At 43.6% G+C, this 27,944-nt stretch overlaps 1 protein-coding gene across 1 annotated transcript in view; it reads right to left on the bottom strand.

Moving 5' to 3' along the window:
* The window catches only part of LOC147666005 (progestin and adipoQ receptor family member 3-like), a 299,963-nt gene that overhangs the window by 63,057 nt on the left and 208,962 nt on the right, over nt 1–27,944 (bottom strand). The window contains exon 5 of the mRNA XM_086949331.1: nt 3,312–3,509. Coding sequence (XP_086805457.1) covers nt 3,312–3,509 — 198 coding nt within the window. The remainder of the gene's footprint in view (nt 1–3,311; nt 3,510–27,944) is intronic.

The raw sequence follows: 27,944 nt of genomic DNA, 5'->3' as shown, positions 1-27,944 counted from the left end.
TCGACCTCTCCGCCGCCTTCGACACTGTCTGTCACAGCACCCTCATACAACGCCTCAGCAACATCGGCATAAATGGAAAAGCCTTGGACTGGATCATCTCGTTCTTAGCTGGAAGAACTCAGAGAGTCCGACTTCCCCCGTTCAAATCAGAGGCCACCGAAGTCATCTGCGGAGTCCCAGAAGGATCATCACTCAGCCCTACCCTCTTCAACGTCTACATGAGTCCACTCACTCCCATCGCGCGTCGGCACAACCGTAACATCATCTCCTACGCTGACGACACCCAGCTGATCCTTTCCCTCACCAAAGACCCCAATACCGCCAAAACCAATCTTCACGAAGGCATGAAAGAAGTAGCCATATGGATGAAAAACAGCCGCCTTAAACTTAACTCAGACAAAACGGAAGTGCTCATCCTTGGATCATCCCCCTCTGCCTGGGACGACTCATGGTGGCCTTCAGATCTGGGCTCAGCACCCATACCCACAGACCACGCACGTAACCTTGGCTTCATCCTAGACTCCTCACTCTCGATGACCAAACAAGTCAACGCCGTCTCATCTTCCTGCTTCAACGTACTTCGCATGCTCAAAAAAATCTTCCACTGGATCCCCACCGAGACAAGAAAGACGGTCACCCACGCTCTGGTTACGAGTCGACTAGACTACGGAAACACCGTCTACGCCGGAACTACAGCCAAATTACAGAAAAAACTCCAACGCATCCAAAACGCATCAGCGAGACTCATTTTGGACATCCCTCGCCAAGACCACATTTCCGGCCACCTGAAAGACCTTCATTGGCTTCCCGTCAACAAGAGAATAACATTCCGTCTCCTCACCCACGCACACAAGGCCCTCTACAAACTAGGGCCCGAATGCCTCAACGCTCGACTATCCTTTTACACACCCACCCGCCAACGAAGATCCTCCAATCAAGGCCTCGCCTCAGTCCCGCGCATCCAAAGATCCACCATGGGAGGTAGATCCTTCTCCTACTTGGCGGCCAAGACATGGAACTCACTCCCCACTCACCTCCGCCTTACACAGAACCACATCTCCTTCAGAAAAGAACTTAAAACCTGGCTATTCGATAAATAATGAACCCACTCCCCAAGCGCCTTGAGACCCTCTGGGTGAGTAGCGCGCTATATAAATTCCTGAACTTGAACTTGAACTCGAACCTTGCCCCAGTGAACGAATTCAAGCTCCACAAAAGTGCCTTAGGGCCTGATTTATATTAAGGCGGGCGAAGCTTTGAAAAAGAGGCTGAAACTACTTCTGTTTGAAAGGCATCATCCTATCTGCTCTTAAAATATTTTAAACCAATGATTCCCTTGCCAGCCTCTCAATTTGTTATTCTCTTCTCAAACTTCCTTTTCAACTCCAGTTGCAATTATCTTATTTTACCTCGCACCTCCCATTTAACCACAATTCCCTCTTTTCTCTAGATTTCTAAGCAACCTGCTTCCTGCCCTCTTATACTCCTTTCTATTCCCTCTAATTCACGTTATTTGCAAGCAGTTTTATTCACTCATAATTTTGCAGTATTTATTTTAAACCCTCTTGATTGGCTTTTTTAGTACATGGGTTGTTGCATCACAATACAGGAGTAAAGGTACATCATTATGTAACATTGATGTTCAATGCCAATGTAGCCCTTTGTATCAAGATGGTATCAGCTTTGAAACAAGAATATAACAACAATCTTGAGCCTATCGTCCTCTCACATGAGGAGACTTGGGCACAATCTAATTGCTGCCTTTAGCAATGTAGGACTGGGGACTTGGCACTCTACCAATCTACATGTATCTAGCCACTGTATGTTAAAGATAGAGCTAATGGAGTGGAAGTGACAATCGCTGCAGTGTTTCACAGGGGTGGAATTTGGAGGAGGAGTAACAGATCAAGACGGGGGCGATGAAGCTATCCTGCTTAGTGGACCCACCCCGCTATGCAGAGCCAACATCACTCTCCACAGTTCTTTGTAGCTCCACTAGGAGCTCGTCCCATTTTGTGGGCATGGAGCACTTCCTCAGTCCCTGCACCAACTCCTGACGAAGCACCACCGCTTCCACCATACGCCATCTGGCCACCAACCCCCACCACTGTGCTGTGATTGGGAGCGCAGAGGCCTTCCAATGCTTTGCAACTGCCCATCAGGCAAGCATCAGTGTGAGATCTATGAAGCGGTTTGCGGTGCCACCCGCTTTTCGGAGTCTGTAGAGGCCCAGTATGCAACTGGCCGCACTGTCTAGGTCAAAACAGCTTGTGACATGAGAGAGGGTCACACAGACCTCCGTCCCCAAACCGCGGAAACTCTAGAACATATGTAGCATATCCGCCACAGGGGTCCAACAGCTCAGGCTCTCCGGCACCACTGCAGGATATATTCTATGTAATTTGTCTGGCATTAAATAGGCTCTGTGCAATATATTAAGCTGGATATATAGGAACCGGGCATTGCAAGTGACCTGACCTTACGAGGGTAGCTCAATGCTCTGCTCCTTTGCGATCAATACTTTTGCATCATATAAACTTTTTGTTATCCGTGTACTGTTCATACTTAAGCTATTTTTAGCTTTATTCATGTACTACTGATGCTGTGCGTTTTTTTGGTTTAAGGCTCTGTAAACTGTTAGCAAATTTCTACTCCCTTTGTACTTCGCTCTATACAGATGAACATATTGTTTTGCCAGAGCACTATACATATGCAATTTATGAGCAATCTTAATCCTATACTTGTGCTCCATTTTTTAATGTGCTCTGTAAAACCATTAAGTTGTCGCTGTACAATGCACAAACGCCTATGGGCCACGTCTGTGCTATTTAAACTTGCATAAATTCATAATACTGAGCTTTTTGTTTTAAATACAGGAACTTTAAAAGGTTTGCATAGCTACAGGCTTGGAATGTTTCAGTGCTGAATTCCCAAGATAAAAGACAGAAAAAGGTAAGGTTTTTCCTCCTGTGTGCTTTTAGTCATTTTATCACCGATTTTGTTTAAAAAAAAAATTGGAAAGTACACAGAATAAACAGACTGAAATGTCTTTAGTGCACTTTCAGACGCCATTATTTTCTGAGATATGAAAATCTGAACTTTAAATGAAGCAATGCAGTCATAACACAGTTAAGAAGAGATGCAATCCTACATGTGCCATACATCTAAAAAAAGATGGATCAAAACTATACAAATATATTTCCCCGTTCATAATCTTTGCTCTATACATTCAAGCAAATCCACAGTAAGAGTCCTCTTTGAAAAAATGAAGCACGCCCAGAAAGGGACACTTCCCATATCTGTCACCTTACCTGGACGATTGGTGCCCCAAATCCTCCATTCAGCCAGATCCAATGTATTGTAGGAATTACTCCATATCCAGACACAGAGCAGAAGATAACAGAGCGTAGTCTATGCCACGGCTGGGTGAAGTAGCTGGGATGAATCTGAGCAAAGAACACAGCCAGGATCATAGCAAGTACTGTGATCAAGTACATCTGCCGCCAGTACTAAAAGAAGACGAAACAGCAAAACACACAACATGATGACGAAACCAGGGTTACCTATAGAATCAATTTAGAATAATGTCTTCAGGACAATTACGCTTTACATTCCATTTTGATTTGTTTACACAAATTCTCATTAGAAAGAAATTAAAATGAAATTAATTTTCGGGTACCCCATACAAACGTTTTTTTTTTTAAATCAGCTTTTAAATCTTTATAAAAAGTTTAACATGTGTTTTTCCAGACTGCACTTCTGCTAGTCGCATGTCCACAAAGTAGTCTGAATAATTCACAGATGACCAAGAATTGCAAATCACAATTTTTGCAGCCCTCACTCAGATTGCCTCCCACTTCTACTTTGGTAAAGTACACGTTAGGTCCTCCTCCAACTTCTGCATATAATCATGTCAGACAAAAGTGGAGCTCAGGCTTAGGGTCGAACATTGGTATGAAAAACATCTTCTTGCATACCATATTTTCTGTGAAAATATAGTCTCTATTTGAGCCAGCTCCCTTCGTTCGTTGTGTGTCGGTCACCCATTCCCTCACAACACATTTCCTGTGCTACATTAAAGTTGTCTCTATGTTGGGTTCGGTTGATATCTGTGCATTCTGTTCTTATTCTGACGTCTAGCCCATTAAAGAACTCACCAAACCGCTGAGGATCCTGTCAATTCCTGTTCAAGAAGAGGGAGACACTACAGACATCTAATGTCTAAAAGCTCTGCCTGCTCATCATCCAGAACTTGATGTCCAGCGCCTACCTGAAGCTCAGCTTAAGAAACAGTACCAACCAGACTCAATAATATGTACCTTTATGGCGGCTTCGGGCCCCAACTTTCACAGACTGCCACGTCGCCTTGATTCATCCTGCACACCAAATTCACCCTCAAAGAATACATTGCAAAGAAAATAAACTAAGATGCCTGGGTCCAGCTGTCTCTTCAAAAGAAAATGAAGCAGTTTCTTCCTGAAAGAGATTTCAGTACAGCTGTTCACACACACACTTACTCTAGCATCCGGATGGTGATAATGCTCTACTCCATGGCCCCCTAGACTCCACACTGGTACCCCTTAAAGTCATCCTACATGCAGGAGCACATTTGATCCAGGGCCTGAAAATTTGATCACATCACCTTAATTCTGATGGAACTACATTGGCCCCCATTGCTAGCTCGCACCATCTTCAAAAAGAGGTACATCATTTCCAAAGCCACCGTGACCAGTATCCCCGCTTATCTTGCAGGGCACACCCTCAGGCAGTAAATCATCAGACTGCAGATCAACAAGAAGTGTACAAAAGAAAAAACACGGCAGCAGGCCTTTTCCATATATGAACTCAGGATCTTGAAACATCACCCCTATCCATCCGGACCGTCCTGATGCTGCTCCAATTTAGAAAAGAGTTGAAACTCACAAAACACTATGTCACAATGATTGATTAACCACCACATCCTAGCTATCCCTCGTATCATTTGTTGGCTTTATTCTCATCTTTGACCCTTTACTGCCACCCACTGCCTTGCGACTAAGATCACACTATGAAAGTTTAAAACATAGTTGAGGGAGGGCTGCAGAGAATGGTATATAGGTGTAATTGTCCTTCTCATCGAATCACCCCACTATGTATGCCTATAGAAGAGTGTTGGGTTTGGGTCAGTTGTGTGGGGACAGCCGCAAAATATTAGAGAGGGACTGGGGAATCAGCCTCTTCCATCACCAAGCACAGCTTTAGCTTTGAAGATTCCTTCATTCCAATTCTGGGAAGACAAGTGTTGACAAAATATAGTGTGTAATGCCTGGGAAACATAAGCCACTTTCTAGTGTTTTTTTTTTTTAAAAGAAGAAACTTCACCACCCTGCTTTGTTACTTCATATAAAGTATCGTAGGCAAAACTGGATATTTGAGTATGGCTTTCGGAAATCATAGCAGTAGTGTCTGAGTAAAACAGAGCAGACAGGGAAGGAAGTTCATTTGACACTATTAATACAGCTGAACCAGGATAGGTCCAGTCGACCCCGACAATATAGGTTCTTGAAGAGTGTGTCTAATGGAGTTGGGACATTGCAGGCATAGAGGGCAGAACAATTGCCATGAATTTTAGTTCCTAGATATTGTATGGTGCACTCCGTATATATTGGAAGCCCTGCTGCAACAAGTGTGGGCTTGACGTGTGACTTGATTTGGCCACCCCTATACCTATTGATTTAGAAAATTTAAATCTAGAGGTAATCTTTAACTCCATAACCAAATCTTGGATCAAGATTGCTGGTTCCGACAGGAAACACAGAATGCCAGCTGCAAAGAGGACGACCTTATGTGTCCCCAAGTTTGAAAAACTCTCTTTATAGCTTAGGTCCATTTTCTGTCTGAATCAACAGTTTTGTCACTAGGGCAAACAACATGGGTGACACAGGGCACCCATGCCTAAGACCCCTTGCTGGTGGAATCTGCTGTGTGAGTTCAACATTCATCTTGATTTATACAATCAGCTGTTTGAATATGGCCAGGATTAAGGAGGTCATTGCCTGGCCTATAGACGTCTTGGCCAAAATGTATGTAAGGAAGTGCAAGACAATCCAGTGGAAGGTCTTCTCCATATCAAGCTGGAGAAAGAACATTGGGATTTTAAGCTTTGTTAATAAGTGTATAAGCGTGGCATTGACCCGTGTTTGTTGCACCATTGCCATTCTGGCACAAATTCCGAGTGGAAGGTTGACATCAATTCCGTCCGGATCTGGTGCAACCTAGAGAACAGAATCATGGTTAATAGTTTGGCATCATTGTTAAAGAAAGCTATATGGGTGATAGAATTTGATTTGTTTGGGGTTCTTATCCAGTTTAGGAGGAACATAATGGTCGACTCCACCACAGTATCTGGGATTCTCTCCATCTCTTCCATATGATTGAATTGTTTCGCTAATGGGTCGGCCAAGGAGTCTTGGAATGCCTACTAAAATACCAAAATACCACTAAAAACCCAGCAGACCCAGGGATGTTATTCCAGGTCGTACCTACACTTCCAAGCGGGAGACTGGCTGTTCCAATTCTAAAAGTATTTCCTAGGACATTATGGGAAGTCTTTAGGATGTCAAATAGGCATCCTGCCAATTCACATAGAACACCTGGTCTCGGTATAAGGTGGGGTCGAGCTTGTAGAATGTTTGTAAAATATCAGGCGTTAAGCTCAGTTCTGCCCCGGCTTCAATCAGGATCATGCATATCTAGTTTCGGGTGTAGACGGCTCGTAATTACAGGTAAGCAATTTGTCAGCATTGCCTCCCTTTATTTAAAGTTTGGGGTCCATGTAGAGCCAAGGGATTTGACCAATTGGAAAGTGTTCCAGTTCCCCTCATGCATTAATTACGTTTTTAAAAGTCTTGAACAAGTTGTTTACTTTATATTGCTGTTCGGGAGCAGAAGTCTGGGTATTCAGCTCCTGCTTCTGCTCTCTGTTACACTTTTGGAGGGCTGAGATCTGAATTTTAACTTGCCTCTCATGACTGCCTCTGCTGCATCCTACACCGTTCAGAGCGAAAGTTGGCCTGAATCAATTTAATTAAAGTAATAGCTTAATGCCTCAGCTATTACGTTCCTCAATGTGATATTGAGAAATGGCTCTTGTTTAGACTCCACATCCAACAGCCCATGGCTTAGGCACTTGAAGTCCAAGGGCTACAGTGACTGGGGAATAATTGGAAAGCAATCTAATGTCTATCAGTGTTGTTAGTAATATATCGAAGGCGTGCCTGTCCACTAAGAAAAAGTAAATTCTTGAATGAGTCTTATGAACCACTCCATAGAAAGAATAGCCTCCCTCATTTGTACACAGCACATGCCAAGGCTTCCATACTACTCGCTAACTCCTCCAATGTACTGTGAGATCCCCATCCGGAGGATAAGCAATTCATTATGTCATGAGCATGGCACTGAAGCCCCCACCAATATTTAAGCAACCCCTTGCAAAGCTTTAAAGTTTGGAAAACAGATTATAAAGGAGATAGATACAAAAAGCACAGCAGCAGAACAAGGTCAAGCACATCAATTCCGTCAGTTTCAATTTATACGTTGGTGCTACTTCTCCCAACACCCGCTGCCAGAGGATGTATAAAACACAAAATGTTCATAGGAAAAGTAAGGTGCACTCCAATAAAGTAAGTTGCGCAAGAGGTTTGTGTGAAAGTTCTTCTCTTTATTAATTCTTTTAATAAAAAACGGCACAGCCAACACGTTTCGTTCCCCTAGTGCCACGGGAGCTTCGTCAGGGCTGCAATAATCATGTTATACACAAACATAAATATACATATATAAAACATATATACACAGTACAAAAATAATATTGAAACAACACATACGACTAAACCTTACATGACATGTGTATATATCCAAAGCAAGAAATTACACAAATATATTCAAGACATACATATACATCACATTCGGATTATAAAAGCCAAAAGACAAAAAATGTCTCCAACAGGACAACAAACTAATAATTAAAGAGCTATGTAGGGGAACAAATGAATTCCTCAATATTACAATGTACAAAGTCAGCTTCTTTGCTAAAAACATGCTCTGTTGTGATAACATCATTGAAATGCACGAATAAATAGATTTTACCAAAAGGCAGATGAGAAAAGTTAAAAAGTAGAATAAAGTATATAGAATAAATGGGAAAAACCAGGAGAAGGAAGAAAAAAGAAGAAAATAACGACCAAGTCCTAATATATACATCAATAAAAGGGAATAGATTCATCCTGTGGCCTCTCACCTTACGTAGAGAGCACCTAAATAATGGTAAACTTGAGAACGAAAAATGATAATCCTCACTAGGTTCCATTACCACGGCTGGGTCATCCCAGACATCCACGTTCTAACATAAGGGAAATATCCAGAAGTTAGTAACTTCAACCACTCTTCCGTACATAAAAAATAATAACAATAATACCATTTTTCAGAAAGCAAGCAAGCAGTTATTTTTTATAGAATTAAAAAATAAAGAGACATTAATATGACATGAGAACACAAGTTAAATGTAGATCAATAGGGTGCCATATTATCAAATCGTGTTTAGGTCAAATATATATACCTTGCAACTAGTCACAAAGGTTAGCAATAATGATGCTTCTGAAAGAAGTGCCCTTATTCGAAAGTCAATAACTAGTATCTTCTTGTAAAAGGGGTCCTCCTATGTTCAAAATGACCACACAATCAATTCCTGTCAATACATAATAGTGGGCTAAATACAAATAGAAAGAAGATTATTTTTTTTTTTCTGATCAATATATCCACAGTGAGGCATTAAGTCGCCCTGTTACAGTTTAGCACCAACATTATTAAGGGTACCGAAGGCTATTTTCACTTCATATGTCTAAAATATCTCACCTAATTCTTAATTCGAATTTAGAACAAAAATCCGTAGAAAAGAAATTTAGCAGGAAAGTCGCTATTTTCCAAATTGCAGATTGTGGTCCAATTTCACGTTACAACTGTTAAGAGAAAATTGGCTATTAAAGGTTGGACACTGTATTCATATACTCCATACCAAAAAAGTTCTCAACTTAAAAAACACAGGACGATCAGACAATACGCACCCAGATCTAATAACTTCTCACCTATTTGTGAGCACCGTATTCAATTGACCGTGCCAGGATTCATAGGACGTTACATCAGTATTGGCGAATCGTATCTACAACATACAAAAATGATATGTATATATTGGTGATCAACAGTGCAGCCTAAGGCTCAAAAGCGAGACCGGATCCCAGTGGCACATAATACATACCAATTGGAGAAGTAAAATGACAAAAAAGGGGGGATGGATTGCTAGGGACCCACCCTACAACAGCCCACCCAATTTTTGGCGCAATCCAGACAGTTGAAACATATACAATCAAACAAACAGTTATTTAAGAGAATCAAAATGTCACCACGAGCACTATGTATACCACAATTACCTCTAAAGGGTTTGTCCAAAGGGTGCAATGGTCATCGAAACACGCCCCTCCCAGTATCCGACGTCAAGAAATTTCACAACACCGTTGCCTAGCGATGCACATAAACAAATGCAAAAGACCATGAATGGTGAGACAGTCAATGGCAAACAGGTTGGGAAGGCTCACATTTTAAACATACCTATGATAGGGCACTGTTGCAAGAAATGGAGACGGGAGGTGGAGATTGTACGTTGCCCTCAAAGTAACCCGACGTCCACCCTATCGGTATTTCACCCGTAATGAGGATGAAGCAAATCAACGACACCTACAATTAAATATAGGGCGAAGTATCCATTAAAGTGCCATTAAGGGTAAACAGAGCCCACATAGCTAAATCAATAGTGCCCCCATACCTGTGATAAGGTGCAGTCGTTACGTTCATCTGATAGCCAGCAAAGACTGAACCCGGCGTTCTGCGCCATTTTAAATTGCAATCAATCACATACGTCATCAAGACTGGTCACGTGTTAGCGGGATCGGTTCCAATGTCTCAACTGTGCGTTCGTAACTCAATGTGGCGGCCATCTTGAGATGGAGCCTACTGCTCATAGTGTGTGTACCAATAGAGAATGCCGGGGTATGACTTGTAAGTATATAATATGAAAAAAGCCCTAAAAAGCACAAAGAGAGCAGGGATATATACCATAAATATTGGTATCACCGTAGTGTCATCACCTTCTTTTCATCTCAACAAAGTGGCACCGCAATATCGTCACTTTCAGTTTCGCTCACAGCGGTCTAACACAAACGAAGAGTAAATGCCGGATGGTACATTATAAGACCATATATAATACGAAATGGCAACACAAGTTGGAATTATTAAATGGAAACACTAGTAGTCATTGTTAACCTTAGTAGCAAAATTATAACTGCAAGAGAGAACACCTTAAAAATCGGCTTATCTGTATTACAGTCACCTCGCAAATAGTCCACAGAATGAAATTCCCATAATTCAGTAGCCTCTATTAATCCGAAAACATAATTCAATATTTTAGTCTATAAGCAGGATAATATAGAACAATCCATATAAAGAATTTAGCATAAGCTCTCGTCACAACTACATGGTGCAATAATAAAAAAGGCAGCAATTATATATCGTCAGGATGTAGGTACCACCCCCTCGTCTTTAACCTACTTTCGAATGGTCATATGGTTACTACGAGCAGATAAAGAGCACAGGAAAGTAAATACCGCAGCGGGGAAGAGCGGGAGACGAACATTATATATATATATATATATATAGGAAAAGTAAAAGTAAAAAAGGGGTGAAAAGTGAGGTTTTAATAATAAGGCATAACATTCATTGTATTGTAAGAAAGAGGGACAATTTCTTTGTATTAACAAGCATCATCTCATAAGTAAGTAAATGTCAAGAGGGACAGCAAGACAGAAAACATTATTTTTTATATATACATCTCCAAAAACAGTTAATATTTTAGAGTCTTTGTCCTTTCTAATATAAGCACAGTTCACCTTTGATTGACATTAGTAACACATAACAGATATACAAGGTCATCCAACTAACCAAGGAAGTAATGGAGTTCCCTATACGTACTATAGCCCATCTGGGTGGCTTTCAAACGGCATATCCATTTGGCTTTCCTCTGTCTGACTGATAATTCACGGTCACCACCCCTGCTATCGTGTGGTACATGGTCAATTCCATGAAACCAGAATGAGAAATCTTCAGGGTGTGTATCACTGTAATGTACACTCACCGGATATCGGCTATCCTTATTAAGGATGGCCCTGGGATGTTCTTGGATGCGGGCCTTTAAAGGACGCACCGTACTGCCCACATAAATGATATCACATTTGCAACCCAACACATATATTACATGTGAAGTGTTGCAATTGATATAGAGGTTAATCTTGTATTTTATGAGTGAATTACACATAAAATCCTTGATTTTGTTCATACCAAAAGGGCAAATGTTGCATGACCCACAGGTGAAAAAAACATGTGGTTTAGGTGGTAGCCAAGTGTCACGTGGAGTTGTTACATGGCTGATACATAAAGTATCCCGTAGTGACCTCCCTTTGCGGTAGGTTACCAATGGTCTGTCTGACAGGGTATTCGAGAGTCCAGGGATGTCCCTCAGAATATCCCAATTTTTCTTCACAATCTTATAGACACTACCACTGTTTAAGTTATATTGTGTAACAAAACTAACAGTACGTTCTTTGTTTTTCTCGGGCTCTGTGTCCCTAGATTTAGTACATAGTGTGTCTTCCCTCTTCAGTTTGTTGGCCCTATGAATCACCTTGTCAATGACATTCCTATTGTAGCCCCTTTTCAGGAATCTGTTCCTGGTTTCATTCAAATTCTTAACATATGTATTTATGGCATATATCCCTGCTTTCTTTGTGCTTTTTAGGGCTTTTTTTGTATTATATGTATGTATGTATGTATGTATCGCATACTTTTATAGCGCAAGCTGTCACCGAGAGGGTATCCTGGCGCTTTGACTCTACCTGGCTATGTGCAGTCACAGAATTTACACCGCCCTTGGGAAGAGATAAGACTTCAACCCTTTCTTGAAGGAGCTAAGTTCATTCGAACTCCTCAGGAACAGGGGAAGAGAGTTCCAGAGTTTTGCGGCAGTAAAACCAAAGGAACGGCCGCCCATCCGTATCCTCTGAATTCTAGGGACTGCCACCAGACATGCGGAGGAAGACCGTAAAGGTCTAGCTGCCGAGTACCAGGAAAAGAGCTCTTGCAGTAAGACAGGCCCCTGTCCGTGAAGAGCCCTAAACACTATACAGGCCGCCTTAAAACAGATACGCGGCTGAATTGGTAGCCAATGCAGATCTTTTAGCGCTAGAGAGGAGGAGGCCGAGCGCATTCGAGAGAGGGCAAGCTTAGCTGCCATATTCTGCAAGCGCTGCAACTTCCTGATCAAAGTGCTTGGGGCACCCAGAAGTAGTGCGTTGCAGTAATCAAGCCTGCTAAGAATGATACTGCGCACCACCTCCGGTCTAGCCGGTGCCGGAAGCAAGGGAAGGATCTTGCGCAATGCACGTAGTAACATCATACATGTAGCAATCGTTTCATTTACAAAGGCGTCAAGCTGAAGATTTGGGCCAAACATAACGCCCAGATTGCGAGCAGCATCCGCTGCCACAACTGTGCCCAGGAAGGAAACTGTTCAGAAAAGGGGGTGGTGATGGACAGAGTTTCTGAATTAAGCAGAATACTCTTACCCAGTCAACAGATCAGGGCTTGATCCATCACCGTTTTTTAGCTCACTGCACCATCCCAGCTCAGAACCTGGCTACATGCAAATTAGTCTGTCCCTGTCCCAGTGCATCATGGGAACAGGGCAAACCAAACTACCAAGCCAATTCTTTCACTGGGAAGGAAACAAGCTTCCGGGGACCGGTTTCTGGCATTACAGCCGTCATCGGCCCGGCTTGCTTGAATCCTGATGGTGCAATGAGCAAGGGACTCACATCTGAGTATACCCTTCCACGCTTATGGTGGACAAAACGATTCAGAAAAGGGGGTGGTGATGGACAGAGTTTCTGAATTAAGCAGAATACTCTTACCCAGTCAACAGATCAGGGCTTGATCCATCACCGTTTTTTAGCTCACTGCACCATCCCAGCTCAGAACCTGGCTACATGCAAATTAGTCTGTCCCTGTCCCAGTGCATCATGGGAACAGGGCAAACCAAACTACCAAGCCAATTCTTTCACTGGGAAGGAAACAAGCTTCCGGGAACCGGTTTCTGGCAATACAGCCGTCATCGCCCCGGCTTGCTTGAATCCTGATGGTGCAATGAGCAAGGGACTCACATCTGAGTATACCCTTCCACGCTTATGGTGGACAAAACGATTCAGAAAAGGGGGTGGTGATGGACAGAGTTTCTGAATTAAGCAGAATACTCTTACCCAGTCAACAGATCAGGGCTTGATCCATCACCGTTTTTTAGCTCACTGCACCATCCCAGCTCAGAACCTGGCTACATGCAAATTAGTCTGTCCCTGTCCCAGTGCATCATGGGAACAGGGCAAACCAAACTACCAAGCCAATTCTTTCACTGGGAAGGAAACAAGCTTCCGGGGACCGGTTTCTGGCATTACAGCCGTCATCGGCCCGGCTTGCTTGAATCCTGATGGTGCAATGAGCAAGGGACTCACATCTGAGTATACCCTTCCACGCTTATGGTGGACAAAACGATTCAGAAAAGGGGGTGGTGATGGACAGAGTTTCTGAATTAAGCAGAATACTCTTACCCAGTCAACAGATCCGGGCTTGATCCATCACCGTTTTTTAGCTCACTGCACCATCCCAGCTCAGAACCTGGCTACATGCAAATTAGTCTGTCACTGTCCCAGTGCATCATGGGAACAGGGCAAACCAAACTACCAAGCCAATTCTTTAACTGGGAAGGAAACAAGCTTCCGGGGACCGGTTTCTGGCATTACAGCCGTCATCGGCCCGGCTTGCTTGAATCCTGATGGTGCAATGAGCAAGGGACTCACATCTGAGTATACCCTTCCACGCTTATGGTGGACAAAACGATTCATAAAAGGGGGTGGTGATGGACAGAGTTTCTGAATTAAGCAGAATACTCTTACCCAGTCAACAGATCAGGGCTTGATCCATCACCGTTTTTTAACTCACTGCACCATCCCAGCTCAGAACCTGGCTACATGCAAATTAGTCTGTCCCTGTCCCAGTGCATCATTGGAACAGGGCAAACCAAACTACCAAGCCAATTCTTTCACTGGGAAGGAAACAAGCTTCCGGGGACCGGTTTCTGGCATTACAGCCGTCATCGGCCCGGCTTGCTTGAATCCTGATGGTGCAATGAGCAAGGGACTCACATCTGAGTATACCCTTCCACGCTTATGGTGGACAAAACGATTCAGAAAAGGGGGTGGTGATGGACATAGTTTCTGAATTAAGCAGAATACTCTTACCCAGTCAACAGATCAGGGCTTGATCCATCACCGTTTTTTAGCTCACTGCACCATCCCAGCTCAGAACCTGGCTACATGCAAATTAGTCTGTCCCTGTCCCAGTGCATCATGGGAACAGGGCAAACCAAACTACCAAGCCAATTCTTTCACTGGGAAGGAAACAAGCTTCCGGGGACCGGTTTCCTGGCATTACAGCCGTCATCGGCTCGGCTTGCTTGAATCCTGATGGTGCAATGAGCAAGGGACTCACATCTGAGTATACCCTTCCACGCTTATGGTGGACAAAACGATTCAGAAAAGGGGGTGGTGATGGACAGAGTTTCTGAATTAAGCAGAATACTCTTACCCAGTCAACAGATCAGGGCTTGATCCATCACCGTTTTTTAGCTCACTGCACCATCCCAGCTCAGAACCTGGCTACATGCAAATTAGTCTGTCCCTGTCCCAGGAAGGAAACTGGCCAGAAACCCGTCGACAAAGGGCGAGGGGTACGGTCCGTGGAGCAATACAACACCTCAGATTTGGATCCATTGAACTGGAGGGAGTTGTGTTTCAACCAATCCGCAGTGGCCGTCATGCAGCGATGGAATGTTTCCTTAGAAATGGCATCTTTGCCTTCAAAGGAAAAAATTAGCTGTGTGTCGTCGGCATAATTGATGACCGAGATGCCAAAGGATTCGATCAGCCTAATCAAAGGATGGAGATATAGATTGAATAAGATGGGACTGATTGCAGACCCCTGGGGCACCCCTTGTCCTACCCTTCTAGTACCAGATCTAAAAGGCGGCAAGGCCACCACCTGATGCTTGTAATGAAGATAGTCCCGGGCCCGGCCTGCTACCCCAATCTCTTCCAGTCTACTGATTAATGTGGCATGGTTGACCGTGTCGAACGCGGCCGACATGTCGCGTAGCACTAAGAAGGCTGCCCGGCCAGTGTCGACCCGCGAACGAAGATCATCCAGGACAACCACCAGCGCGGATTCCGTGCCATGGGCTGGCCGGAAGCCGAACTGAGCCACATCCAGGCAGGTGTTAGCCTCTATAAAACTGGACAGGGATTTGGTGACAAATTTCTCCATGATCTTAACAGGGAATGGGAGCAGCGAAAATGGCCTATAATTCGCTGGACAGGTGGGATCCAATGTGGCCTTCTTCAAGAGGGGGAGACCACAGCGAGTTTCCAGCTTTCAGGGACAGTGGCAGTGCTAAATGACTGGCAACAGATGGAATACAAAGGGGGAAAGAGTTCCTCGCGGAACGCTTTCCAGAACTTATGGGGCAGCGGGTCCAACGGAGAGCCTGAGGACACCCCATTGGCCAGAGTATAAAAGTCCTCATAAGAGGGAAAGATAAAACTGTCCAATGGCGAATATTCTCTAGCTTCCCCAGGAGCACCCGATGTAGACAGAGACGCTGACTCTATCAGGGACTGAGAACCGGGAGTACAGGAAGCTAACTGGGAACAGGGAGTCCCTGCCTCGGACAGGCCACTCAGAATGGTGGCGATCTTGTCCTCAAATGCTGAAGCCAAGGAATCACACAAAATCTGGGAGCCCGGGATGTTATTGGTCGCACACACCGGATGGGAAAGATCATTGACGATTTTGAACAAAGTCTGTGATTTATTAGCTGCTTGAGCCAGCATGTCCTCAAGATACTTGGCTTTAGCACACTTATTCTGAGCTTTATAGCCTAAAAGTAACTGTTTGAACCGGGCTCTATCTAGCTCAGAGTAATGCTTCCTCCATGTTCTTTCCGCCTGTCTGCACTGCAGTTTCAACTATATACTTACAAGTCATACCCCGGCATTCTCTATTGGTACACACACTATGAGCACTAGGCTCCATCTCAAGATGGCCGCCACATTGAGTTACGAACACACAGTTGAGACATTGTGACCGATCCCGCTAACACGTGACCAGTCTTGATGAAGTATGTGATTGATTGCAATTTAAAATGGCGCAGAACGCCGGGTTTCGTCTTTGCTGGCTATCAGATGAACGTAACGACTGCGCCCTATCACAGGTATGGGGGACTATTGATTTAGCTATGGGGGCTCCGGTTACCCTTAATGGCACTTTCATGGATACTACGCCCTATATTTAATTGTAGGTGTCGTGGACTTGCTTCATCCTCATTACGGGTGAAATACAGATAGGGTGGACGTCTGGTTACTTTGAGGGCGATGTACATTCTCCACCTCCCACCTCCATTTCTTGGAACGGTGCCCTATCATAGGTATGTTTAAAGTGTGAGCCTTCTCAACCTGTTTGCCACTGACTATGTCTCATCATTCATGTTTTTTTGCATTTGTTTATGTGCATCACTAGACAACGGTGTTGCGAAATTTCTTGACGTCGGATACTGGGAGGGGCGTGTTTTGATGACCATTGCACCCTTTGGGCAAACCCTTTAGAGGTAATTGTGGTATACATAGTGCTCGTGGTGACATTTTGATTCTCTTAAATAACTGTTTGCTTGATTGTATAGGTTTCAACTTTCTGGATTGCGCCAAAAATTGGGTGGGCTGTTGTAGGGTGGGTAACTATCAATCCATCCCCCTCCCCCCTTTTTTGTCATTTTACTTCTCCATTTGGTATGTATTACGTGCCACGGGGGATCCGGTCTCGCTTTGAGCCTTAGGCTGCACTGTTGATCACCAATATATACATGTAATTTTTGTATGTTGTAGATACGATTCGCCAATACTGATGTAACGTCCTATGAATCCTGGCACCTTCAATTTAATACTGTGCTCAAAAATAGGTGAGAAGTTATTAGATCTGGGTGTGTATTGTCTGATCGTCCTGTGTTTTTAAAGTTGAGAACTTTTTTGGTATGTGAATACAGTGTCCAACCTTTAATAGCCAATTTTCTCTAACAGTTGTAACGTGAAATTGGACCACAATCTGCAATTTGGAAAATAGCGACTTTCCTGCTAAATTTCTTTTCTACAGGTTTTTGTTCTAAATTCGAATTAAGAATTAGGAGAGATATTTTAGAGATATGAAGTGAAAATAGCCTTCTGTACCCTTAATAATGTTGGTGTTAAACTGTTACAGGGCGACTTAATGCCGCACTGTGGGATATATTGATCAGAAGAAAAAAAAAATTCTTCTTTCTATTTGTATTTAGCCCACTATTATGTATTGACAGGAATTGATTTTGTGGTCATTTTTAACATAGGAGGACCCCTTTTACAAGAAGATACTAGTTATTGACCTTCGAATAAGGACACTTCTTTCAGAAGCATCATCATTGCTGACCTTTGTGACTAGCTGCGAGGTATATATATTTGACCTAAACACAATTTGATAATATGGCACCCTATTGATCTACATTTAACTTATGTGTTCTCATGTCGTATTAATTTCTCTTTATTTTTAAATTCTATAAAAAATAACTGCTTGCTTGCTTTCTGAAAAACGGTAGTATTGTTATTATTTTTTATGTACGGAAGAGTGGTTGAAGAAACTAACTTCTGTTCGCGCTATATAAAACTTTATGAATAAAATAAAATAAAATAAATATTTCCCTATTGTTAGAACGGGGATGTCAGGGATGACCCAGCTGTGATGATGGAACCTAGTGAGGATTATAATTTTTTTGTCTCAAGTTTACCATTATTTAGGTGCTCTCTACGTAAGGTGAGAGGCCACAGGATGAATCTATTCCCTTTTATTGATGTATATATTAGGACTTGGTTGTTATTTTCTTCTTTTTTCTTCCTTCTCCTGTTTTTTACCAATTATTCTATATACTTTTTTCTACTTTTTAACTTTTCTCATCTGCCTTTTGGTAAAATCTATTTATTTGTGCATTTCAATGATGTTATCACAACAGAGCATGTTTTTAGCAAAGAAGCTGACTTTGTACATTGTAATATTGAGGAATTCATTTGTTCCCCTACATAGCTCTTTAATTATTAGTTTGTTGTCCTGTTGGAGACATTTTTTGTCTTTTGGCTTTAATAATCCGAATGTGATGTATATGTATGTCTTGAATATATTTGTGTAATTTCTTGCTTTGGATCTATACACGTGTCATATAATGTTTAGTCGTATGTGCTGTTTCAATATTATTTTTGTACTGTGTATATATGTTTTAAATATGTATATTTATGTTTGTGTATAACATAATTATTGCAGCCCTAACGAAGTTCCCGTGGCACTAGGGGAACGAAACGCGTTGGCTGTGCTGGTTTTTTATGAAAAGAATGAATACAGAGAAGAACTTTTACACAAACCTCTTGCGCAACTGATTTTATTGGAGTGCACCTTCCTTTTCCTATGATCAGATTATAAAAGAATTTACATCCATTCTCGTTTGGCTAAAATATGGAAATTATATCGAAGTCAGTGCCATGCAGGGTGCCACATACTCCCATCCTACGAGACTCTTGGTATTTAACTAATTACAATTTAAATGGTAGTCGATAGCCTATAAATATGGACACCCCTTTTGTTTTGTTAGCAGCACGGGAAGGAAACGGTGTATTGTGAAACTGTGTATCCAAGTCTATGGTTATCTTGGCGGGTCAGATGTGATTTTTATAAGAAGGCAAACTCTAAAGTTCTTACCTGGAAGTCATTTAGTACTGTTCATCATTTAACAGACGTGCAGACCCTGGCCATTGAGGGAACACTAGCATAAATCAATAGTCCTATTTCCAGGGAGTCGTACATGTCTTGACCCAGGCTCTGATATGGCAGCCATCCCACTCTCCCTTTTACCAAACCCACATTATGTCCAAGGGGCTCTCCCATTAACTACCCATAAATTCTGTGGATAACATTCTACTCTTGAACCAAAGTCCACCCCCCCCTTGTCACCTTGCACTGTGAAACCATCATTACAATACAGAAGAACCTACAGCAAAATATGAACCACAGAAAAATCCCAAAACCTTTCTCCACCCTGACTGCATAGTCACACCTTTTGCGTTGTTGGGCGCCATCTGGTATCCCACACTAGAGAGGACCACAGCCACACCATACAAGCCTTGTCCAGGTTGCAGATTGCATGTGCTTTTCCATCAAGAGCCAATGTGCCTTGTTCATGGGCTTAGCCAGCTATGAAGGTTTTGGCAAGGTCAAGTTTTATCTCCACCTTCTGTAGACAGTGGTTGAATTTGGAGATCTTGGTGAGGTCTCAGCGAGTTCAAACCTGAATTTGTGCAACAACAACTGGATGTCTCCATATGTCTCTCTTGCTCTGGCCAAGTCTGGGTCTACAGTTTTTTATGTATGGGGTTCTTCGCTGCAGCGGTTTTCTGGGACATTTTAAGTCTGGCTTCAGGATATGCAACATTTTGATGGTGGAGGGGTCTTAGCCTGCTTGTTTCATGACTGGTAGGGCTTTTTTGTGTGTCATCTTGCAGTGATCTTCAAAACCTTGGGACCGGGCTAATCCGATGAGGTATGAGCTAGAAAATGGCACTCTGCAAAGCAGGCCTTCTGTTTATCCCAAGTAGGAGGAGAACCAAGCAGCAACCACATGCCAGGTGGCCCTCTAGGACCAAGGAACAGCAATCACACATCCCACTGTATGCTGGAGCAACCATCCCTGTGACAGATCAATTACCTCCAGGGGCATTAGGCTCATAGAGTAGATGAACTAAATATGGGACGGGTGTGCAGGTGTCGACAATGTAGGTTCTGATTGGCCCCAGCCAAATGTCTACCTGGCTTGTCCAAGCTTTGCTCAGCCACACCCAGCCTTCGTGTCTCCCTCAACTCTCCCTCCAGATTTCCAAATAGTGCCAAGAACTAATCTTCTGTGCCTAGCACTACTCTGCTCTACTGTGGAAGGTGGAGTACCTCAGTCCGTCCCTCCATCTACTCTGTTGCTCCTGCAGCTTGTTGCAGGTGCAGCTGTGCCTCTGCTCTCCAATGTGCTCTGTCAGCCTCAGGCCAGGAGACCTCCCCAAAGATTGCTAAATAAGGCCTGCAACAATGCCAGTGAGTATCTCCACGTCAGTACAGTTCCAAGAGCCTCCAACTAGGACTTGTTGGTTTGGATCCTGGATATTTACTCCTTCATACTTGAATCAGGGCCTGTATGGCAACTCCTGCAGCCTGGTTATGGCTGCAGACCGAAGCTTAGCAGGACCATGTTGTGCAAGGTCCCTGCCCTGGCCAAAACCCCTGTTCTGGAACTTTTAAAAAGGTTTCTCCTTTGGGCAGCACCAGCTCTCCTAACCGATCCAACAGCCACACTTGCTACTTTGCCAATGCAGAGGACAGGGTCGTCGACCACAGCATCCCTCCTCCTCAATCTTCCCTGCACCACCCAGAAAGCTGCTTTAGCTTCCTCTTAAAGAAGTATGGTGTCTGCTTTTTTAGCCCTAGAAGGTCATAATTCCAACAAGTGGGACTTACTGATAATAATTAGGAGGGCATGCCAATTCAAAAAATCTCCTCCGCCGATCCCACCTTCTCTAGTCCCTTCACCAGAGGATCAACTTTGGAGTCTGCAGCAGGAGGTAGTACTCCTGTTACAGAAAGGAGCAGCGGAGTTGGTCTCAGACAAAGACAATGGTTAGGGTAGCTAGTCTTGGTACTTACTGATTTCCAAGCAGGATGTAAGTCTTTGTCCGGCCCTAGACCTTAGTAATCTAGAATGTATTTCCTGGGTAAGGAAGGTTCAAGATGCTCACCCAGGCTGAGCACTGGAAGGAAAAGATTGTATGGTGTTACTATAATTTCAAGACATGCATTTCTACATGGTGATCCGGCAGTCACACAGGAGCAACCGGAGTTTAGTGTTAACATCCACTCTCTACCAGTCCACAGTCTTCACAAATGAACTAACACCACCACCTGAGGCTTCACCCAGGTGATGGCAGTAGTTGCAGTTCATCTAAGAAGGTCATGGGTCTCTGTGTTCCGATACCTAGACAACTTGCTGCTCAAGGCCAGTTTACAGCAGACGATGCAAGTCCAAAGGCAGGCAACGGCATTGCTGCTCTCTGACATGGGATTTTCGATCAAAGTCACCACGTCTCACCTAGAGTCTCTCAGCACCTGCTTTTTCATTGAGGCAGTATTGGACACAACATCCATTGAAGTGTTTCCTCTTCCTCAGAGGATCTAACACATTCTGGATATGATGCTGATGTTTTTAGGGAAGAATAGAGTTCCAGTCCTGATGGCTCTTTGCTTTTAGCTCTGCTGGCTTCCAGCCTCCTGCTGGTCATGTGTGCACACTGACACATGAAGGCTATCCGGTGGCCTTCCTCAGCAGTGGCTCTGGCCTCCTGGAAATCTGTGGGGCACAATCAGATTTCTTATGACACTGTGGCAGATCAATGTTAGTGGAGGAGCACCTGTCACAAAGGATGTCTTTTTAACCTCCTCCGGCAGTAGCCACGGTTGATCCCCCTTTATGGGAGATGTTTGCGTAACTGGCAGAGCTGGAGATCAGGGGTCTTGGTCTGTAGAAAAGCAATTGATTCACATTATCCTGTTCAAGCTATGGGCATTTCACTCAGACCTGAAAGCCTTCCTTCCTTCCCTTCGTGTCTGAGCTTTCCAAATGTTGATTGACAATTCAACTGCGATGTGTTATGTCAAAAAGCAGGGAGGACTGGGATCTCTCCTTCTCTGTCCAGAAGCACTGAGACTGTATACTTGGGTACATCAGCATGTTATCTGGCTAGTCACCAACCATCTAGACCGCTCCATGAACAACAAGCCCAATGATCTCAGTCAGCATAATTTTGCGGACCATGAGAGGCATCGCCACCCAAAGGTGGTCCAGACCATCTTTGATCTGTATAGCACTCATCAGGTGGAACTTTTCTCCACTTGTGAGAACGTACTCGATTGTGATCAGGCTCTTGGAAAAAAGTATGCACCGGTTTCCACCTACACCATTTGTCAAGCCCCAATGGGAATTGAATTTGGTTTTGACAATTTTGGTGGATTCTCCATTTGGACCTCTTCACAGTTGCCCGTTACATCTTACTTTTAAAAGTGTTTTACTTGTAGCCATTACCTCAGCAAGACATGTGAGTGAAGTGCAGGCCCTGTACGTTCACCCTTCTTTCATGTATGTCTATCCAGACAAGCAGGTTCTAAGAACTAAAGTGGTATTGCTTCCTGAAGAGGTGATCCCTTTTGATTTGAGGAAGATCATTATGATTCCATCTTTATCATCTGCCACATACAACTAAGGAGGAGAACAGATTACAAGTGGTGGACCTCCACAGGATGGTCAGCTACTATATTGATTTCATGAAGGAGATCGGGCCTGACGACCAGCTCTTTGGGGGTATGTAGGCAACTAAAAGTGCATAACAATTGATGTGAGAATCTTGTTAGATTCTTTTGTACATAAAGACGTGCTATGTTCTTGCCAAGAAGGAACCAGCTGAGAAAATTTGTGCTTACTTCACCAGAGCAAAATCTTCTATGACAGGCTGGCCAAATGGGTCCTAGTGGCTGGCATTTGTGAGCCACTGACATAGGCTCACTTCTCATTTTCACTAAGCATTTTTGCTTGGATTCAGAAGTGGGAAGGCCATTTTACATCTTCTGTGCTTCAGGATTTCTTTATTTGACCTTTCCTTTAGACTCAATCCCTGGTAGGTGAGAAATGTGGAGGTAGAAGTATCCATCAGAATAAAGCCACTTACCTTCAATAATAATCTTTCTGGTGGTTACTCTATCGTCCTCAGCCACCAACTCCATTTTCAAGGATGGCCATAGGCCACCATTTAAAACATTTACAATCTAGTTGTTGCATTGCACTGTCATGACTTTTCAGTTTTATTAGCTTTGCTTCAAAAAGCATGGAAACATGGAAAGGGAACTGATATCAATGAGCCTGGGCGGGCAATATATGGTTCCAGTGATGTCAGTCCTGCACAGTTTCCTGCAGAGAGGTGTGGTTAGTTCCCCCTACCAGCATACGAGATCCATGTAAAATTTCCAGATCCAGTCTGGCACCTGGGAAGATTTAACAGGTGAGGAATCTGAAGTCAGGCGTATCCCTCAGAAAATGTTGTTCAGCTGTTTTTATTGTTGATTTTTCCACCTTTATCCTACTGAATGTTGCACAGGACAAAGCCTTAAACTCATATTTTATGACTGCTGAAAGACATGCCTGGAAAACTGAAATTCTATCTTTTTTTAAATGAATAGAAACAAATAAATCAAGCCTGGTAGACAAATGTAACAATAGTGACAGACCTTCAATTGGGGACATCTTGGGTGATAATGGATTAATTGATATAGGAACACTACTCCACCTGAAGGAAAAGGAGTACTCTTTCTGCTACACAGCTCATCTTCATGGACAGATTATTTTTTCATACACTGCTCTACATTGGCTTTGGTGTTGTCCAGTCACATTTTAGAGGAAGTTATATCAGATCATTCCCCAATCCAAATAAGCCTTGGTTTTGGACATTGTTACCCCACTGGTCTTCTGGAGGATAAATACAGGCAAGCATAGAGGTAGTACAGACAGGGGGAAGGAAAGCATGTTAAAAAAATTAATTTGACAAGACAGGATGCTAGCATTATGCATATTCAAAGTCTTTCAAAACAGGTTCTAAAGTTTTGAAATAAAACCTCCTGAACGTCTCAGCAGTAGACCAATCTTCTGCTTTCATGATATCCTCCAATCAACCTCCCATCCTACACAACTTACCTGTCATAGCACATCTGACAGAGTGAGCCGTAAATGTTGACATATCTACACCTGCTTCTCTCAATGCAGCTTTCACACAACTAGCAATTGTTATCTACCCCAGCTCATCTTTTATCTAAATTCTGGATCCTATTCCTTCAAACATCTCACCACACACAAATTAGGCGAATTGTCAAATCTTGGGTAGAAAATAGACACAGACATAGTAGTTGTCCGCTTGCATACTTCAAAAACTACTCCATCTGGCTGAAAGACTATGTGATCCTACAAAGGCACAAACATCTGAGACTCTTCTGAAATAAATAGGCAAAGTAATTTCACCAGCTACCAAATTACCTCTCTAACCTTCAAATGTCTTTTGTTTGCCCAATTCACAAATAACTGTAATACCAAACCCTCATTGCACAACGTTTGATACTTCCCATTAGAGGACCTCTTTAACCTGATTCCTTTCATCAATCTGCAAATCATAGGACTTCTACCCACAGACAGAACTTGTAATGAATGGCAGGCTGTCACTGCCGACCTGTAAAAATTTGATGTTCTGTATTGCAATTTCTTTATCAAATAACCCTGCTAAAATGTTTGCCACCTCTACTTCATCTGCCTCCACGGGATCCAAGTACCTCTCCACGCACCACCGTAACCATACCTTCCATGTACCTCTGTACCTATTCCTAGGGCCCAGGACTCATTAAGTTCGTAGGTGTACCCATAGGTCCTGTGAATCTTCCTGAAGAAAACAAGTTACTTACCTGTAACTCTAGTTCTCCAGTATTGGAAGCTTTCATAGATTCACATGCCTGAATTATTCCCAGTCGTCGAGACGGGAGTCTCTGGTACATAAAAAAGCAATGCATAGCAGTATAGAAAACTGAAAAGAGGCCTAGGCCCATTTCCCTTTTGCAACCCATAGCCTTTGTTATGTAAAAAGACCCAAACTTTTCCCTGAACCAAGCAGCTGTCCTTACCCTCTAGAACACTCCTAAGAGAACCTCTTGCCCCTGAAATTTTCGCGCACTTGTGTATACCAAACACTTGTCGTGCTGAATCCAAGGTGAGCCTCTCAGGGGAGGAGGGTGGGTGCATGTGAATCTATCAAAGCTTTCATAGATTCACATGCCTGAATTAGAATAGTGAGCAGTAACATCACAAAGCACATTTGTTCCTTACATTTCATCATTTTGCAACACAGCCTGTACATTACAAAGCTTAGTACAATATCATAAATGTGACTTTGTAAACAAGAGAAAAGGATGGAGGGATGCAAAGAAAAAGGCTCACCATTACTGGATGATATTTCTCAGCACCGCTTCTCCCACCGCCGCTTCCGTCTCTGCGGCTGCTTCCAAACAGTAGTGCTTGGTAAATGAGTGTGTAGATGCCCAGGTCGCTGCTCTATAGATATCCTGTATAGGCACTCCTGCAAATAACGCCGTGGAGTGGACACTGCTCTCGTCGAATGGGCACGAACTCGTGTGTTCAGAGGGTTCCCAGCAGCTTGATGACAGTAAACAATTGGACTGGAAATCCATCCGGCAATTCCGTGTTTTGATAAAGGAAAGCCCTTCCTGGGCACACTGAAGGCTACAAAGAGCTGTGAAGATTTTCGAAAACCTTTGGTTTCTTTAAGATAGAACTTGAGACATCGTATAACGTCTATGGAATGTAAGACTCTTTCCGCCCCTGTTGTTGGTTGAGGAAAGAAACGCTTCAACCCCAATGGTTCATTCAAATGGAAGTCAGTAGGCCCTTTAGGAATAAATCTAGGATTCGTCCTTAGAATCAGTCTGTCCTCTTTGAACTGTAAAAAAGGGTCTTGAATTGTGAGAGCTTGTAGTTCTCCTACCCTCCTAGCTGAAGTTAGGGCGAGGAGAAGTGCCACTTTCCAAAATAGGAATTTAAGGCCTGCTCTGTGTATGGGTTCGAAAGGTTGTTTCATCAATTGAAACAATAATATGTTGAGATTCCAGAGCGGTGGTGGAGGTTTTATTGGAGGGAAAACCCTGAATAATCCCTTCATAAATTGCTTGATGATCCGAGCTGACCATAAGGAAGGGTCTGATGCAAATCTCCTCTATCGGGATATTGCCGCTAAATGCACCTTTAAAGAAGCGTGAGCTAATCCAGACTTGGCTAGTAGCAAGATGTATGGTATGATTTCATGAGGTGCCGCCGCCAGAGGATGGGTACCATTCCGTTGACACTAGAGACAAAACCTCTTCCACTTCATTCTGTAGGTTTTGTTTGTGCTCTCTGTCCTAGCCTTCGATAGGATGTTTCTGCACTCCTGCAAAATATTCAGATGTTGGAACTCACAGTGCTCAGGAGAAAGGCTGCTAAGTGCAAGGAGTTTGGTTCCGGATGGAGCACTTCTGACTTGGGACATTGTCAGAAGTGATGGTATCGGCTGGAGGTGAATAGGCTGCGCTTCCGACAGCAGCAGAAGCTCCACGAACCAGTGTTGTCTGGGCCACCATGGGGCTATCAAGATCAGCCTGCACGGTTCCTTCTTTATCTTCCTCAGGACCCTTGGCAGGAGGGGAATCAGGGGAAAAGCGTAGGGAAAGACGTTGGACCATGCCATCGATAACACATTCCCCCAGGAACCCCACTGGGGAAGCCAGCTTGCGAAGAACCGGCATTTCTTGTTCTCACTTGTGGCGAAGAGGTCCACCGTTAGTTTCCCCCATGTCCGAAAAATGCCGTCCAGGACTTCCCGGTCCACCTCCCACTCGTGGCAGGAAGTTTTGAGCCTGCTGAGAGAATCTGCTTGGTGCTCCGATTCCTTGTACGTGTTCTGCAGACAGGGATATTCCTTGCTGTAGAGCCCATTCCCATATGTTCTGCGCTTCCTGAGAAAGGGAGAGAGATCTTGTGCCTCCCTGTTTGTTTAAGTAGTGCATTGCAGTCGTGTTGTCTATTCTTATCAACACTGACGAACCTCTGATTCGTGGTAGGAAAGCCAGAAACACGAGGCGCACTGCTCTGAGCTCCAGCAAGTTTATGTGCAGTTGCTGCTCTTGCAACTTCCATCGACCGCTGAACTGAAGGTCTTGTAGAAATGCTCCCCATCCTTCTAGGGATGCATCTATAGTCACTACCAATGGGGCTGGAGCTGTGAGGAATGAGAGTCCTTTGAGAGACATTTTGTTGTTGTGTCCACCACGCTGTTGCCTGCCGCATGGCCGGTGATACTTGCACCACGTCCTCGAAGGATCCTTGTGCTTGACGCCATTGGAGGTTGAGCTGCTCTTGCAATGGCCGCATTCTTAATCTGCAGTGCGGCACGAGAAGATGCAAGATGACATTATTCCCAGTAACGATTTGTATCTGCGTACTAAAAGATACTTTCTTTTTAGAAACCTCTGGAAGTGGGACAGTATTTTTAGCTGTCTTTCGTTGGAGGGAAACGCCTTGCTTTTCTCTGTGTCTAAGATTGCTCCTACAAAAGTGATCTGTTTCCTTGGTTGAAGGAATGATTTTTTCTCGTGTAGAGTCAATCCCAGCTTGGTGAACAAGTCTATGCATGCCCTTGTTGATGCTCTGGCTAGTGCTTCTGTTGGTGCCTTGACTAACCAGTCGTCTAGGTAAGGAAATATCTGATGTTTTTGTTTCCTTAAAACAGCCGCCACTGGAGCCAGGCATTTTGTGAACACTCTTGGGGCTGATTTGAGGCCAAAAGGCAGTACTCTGAATTGGTAATGTTCCTCGGCCACCATGAAACGAAGGTACTGTCTGTGTGCCGATGGATTGGGACGTGAAAGTACGCGTCTTATAAGTCTAAGGTGGTCATATGATCCCCTGGGTTTAAAAGTAGAAGGATGTCCTGTAGAGAAATCATCCGGAATTACTG

The sequence above is a fragment of the Lissotriton vulgaris genome, unplaced genomic scaffold, assembly GCF_964263255.1.
Source record: "Lissotriton vulgaris unplaced genomic scaffold, aLisVul1.2 SCAFFOLD_554, whole genome shotgun sequence".
In the NCBI taxonomy this organism is placed as follows: Eukaryota; Metazoa; Chordata; class Amphibia; order Caudata; family Salamandridae; genus Lissotriton; species Lissotriton vulgaris.
Note: the sequence above shows the minus strand (reverse complement) of the source record. Positions and strands in the feature narration are given on the sequence as shown.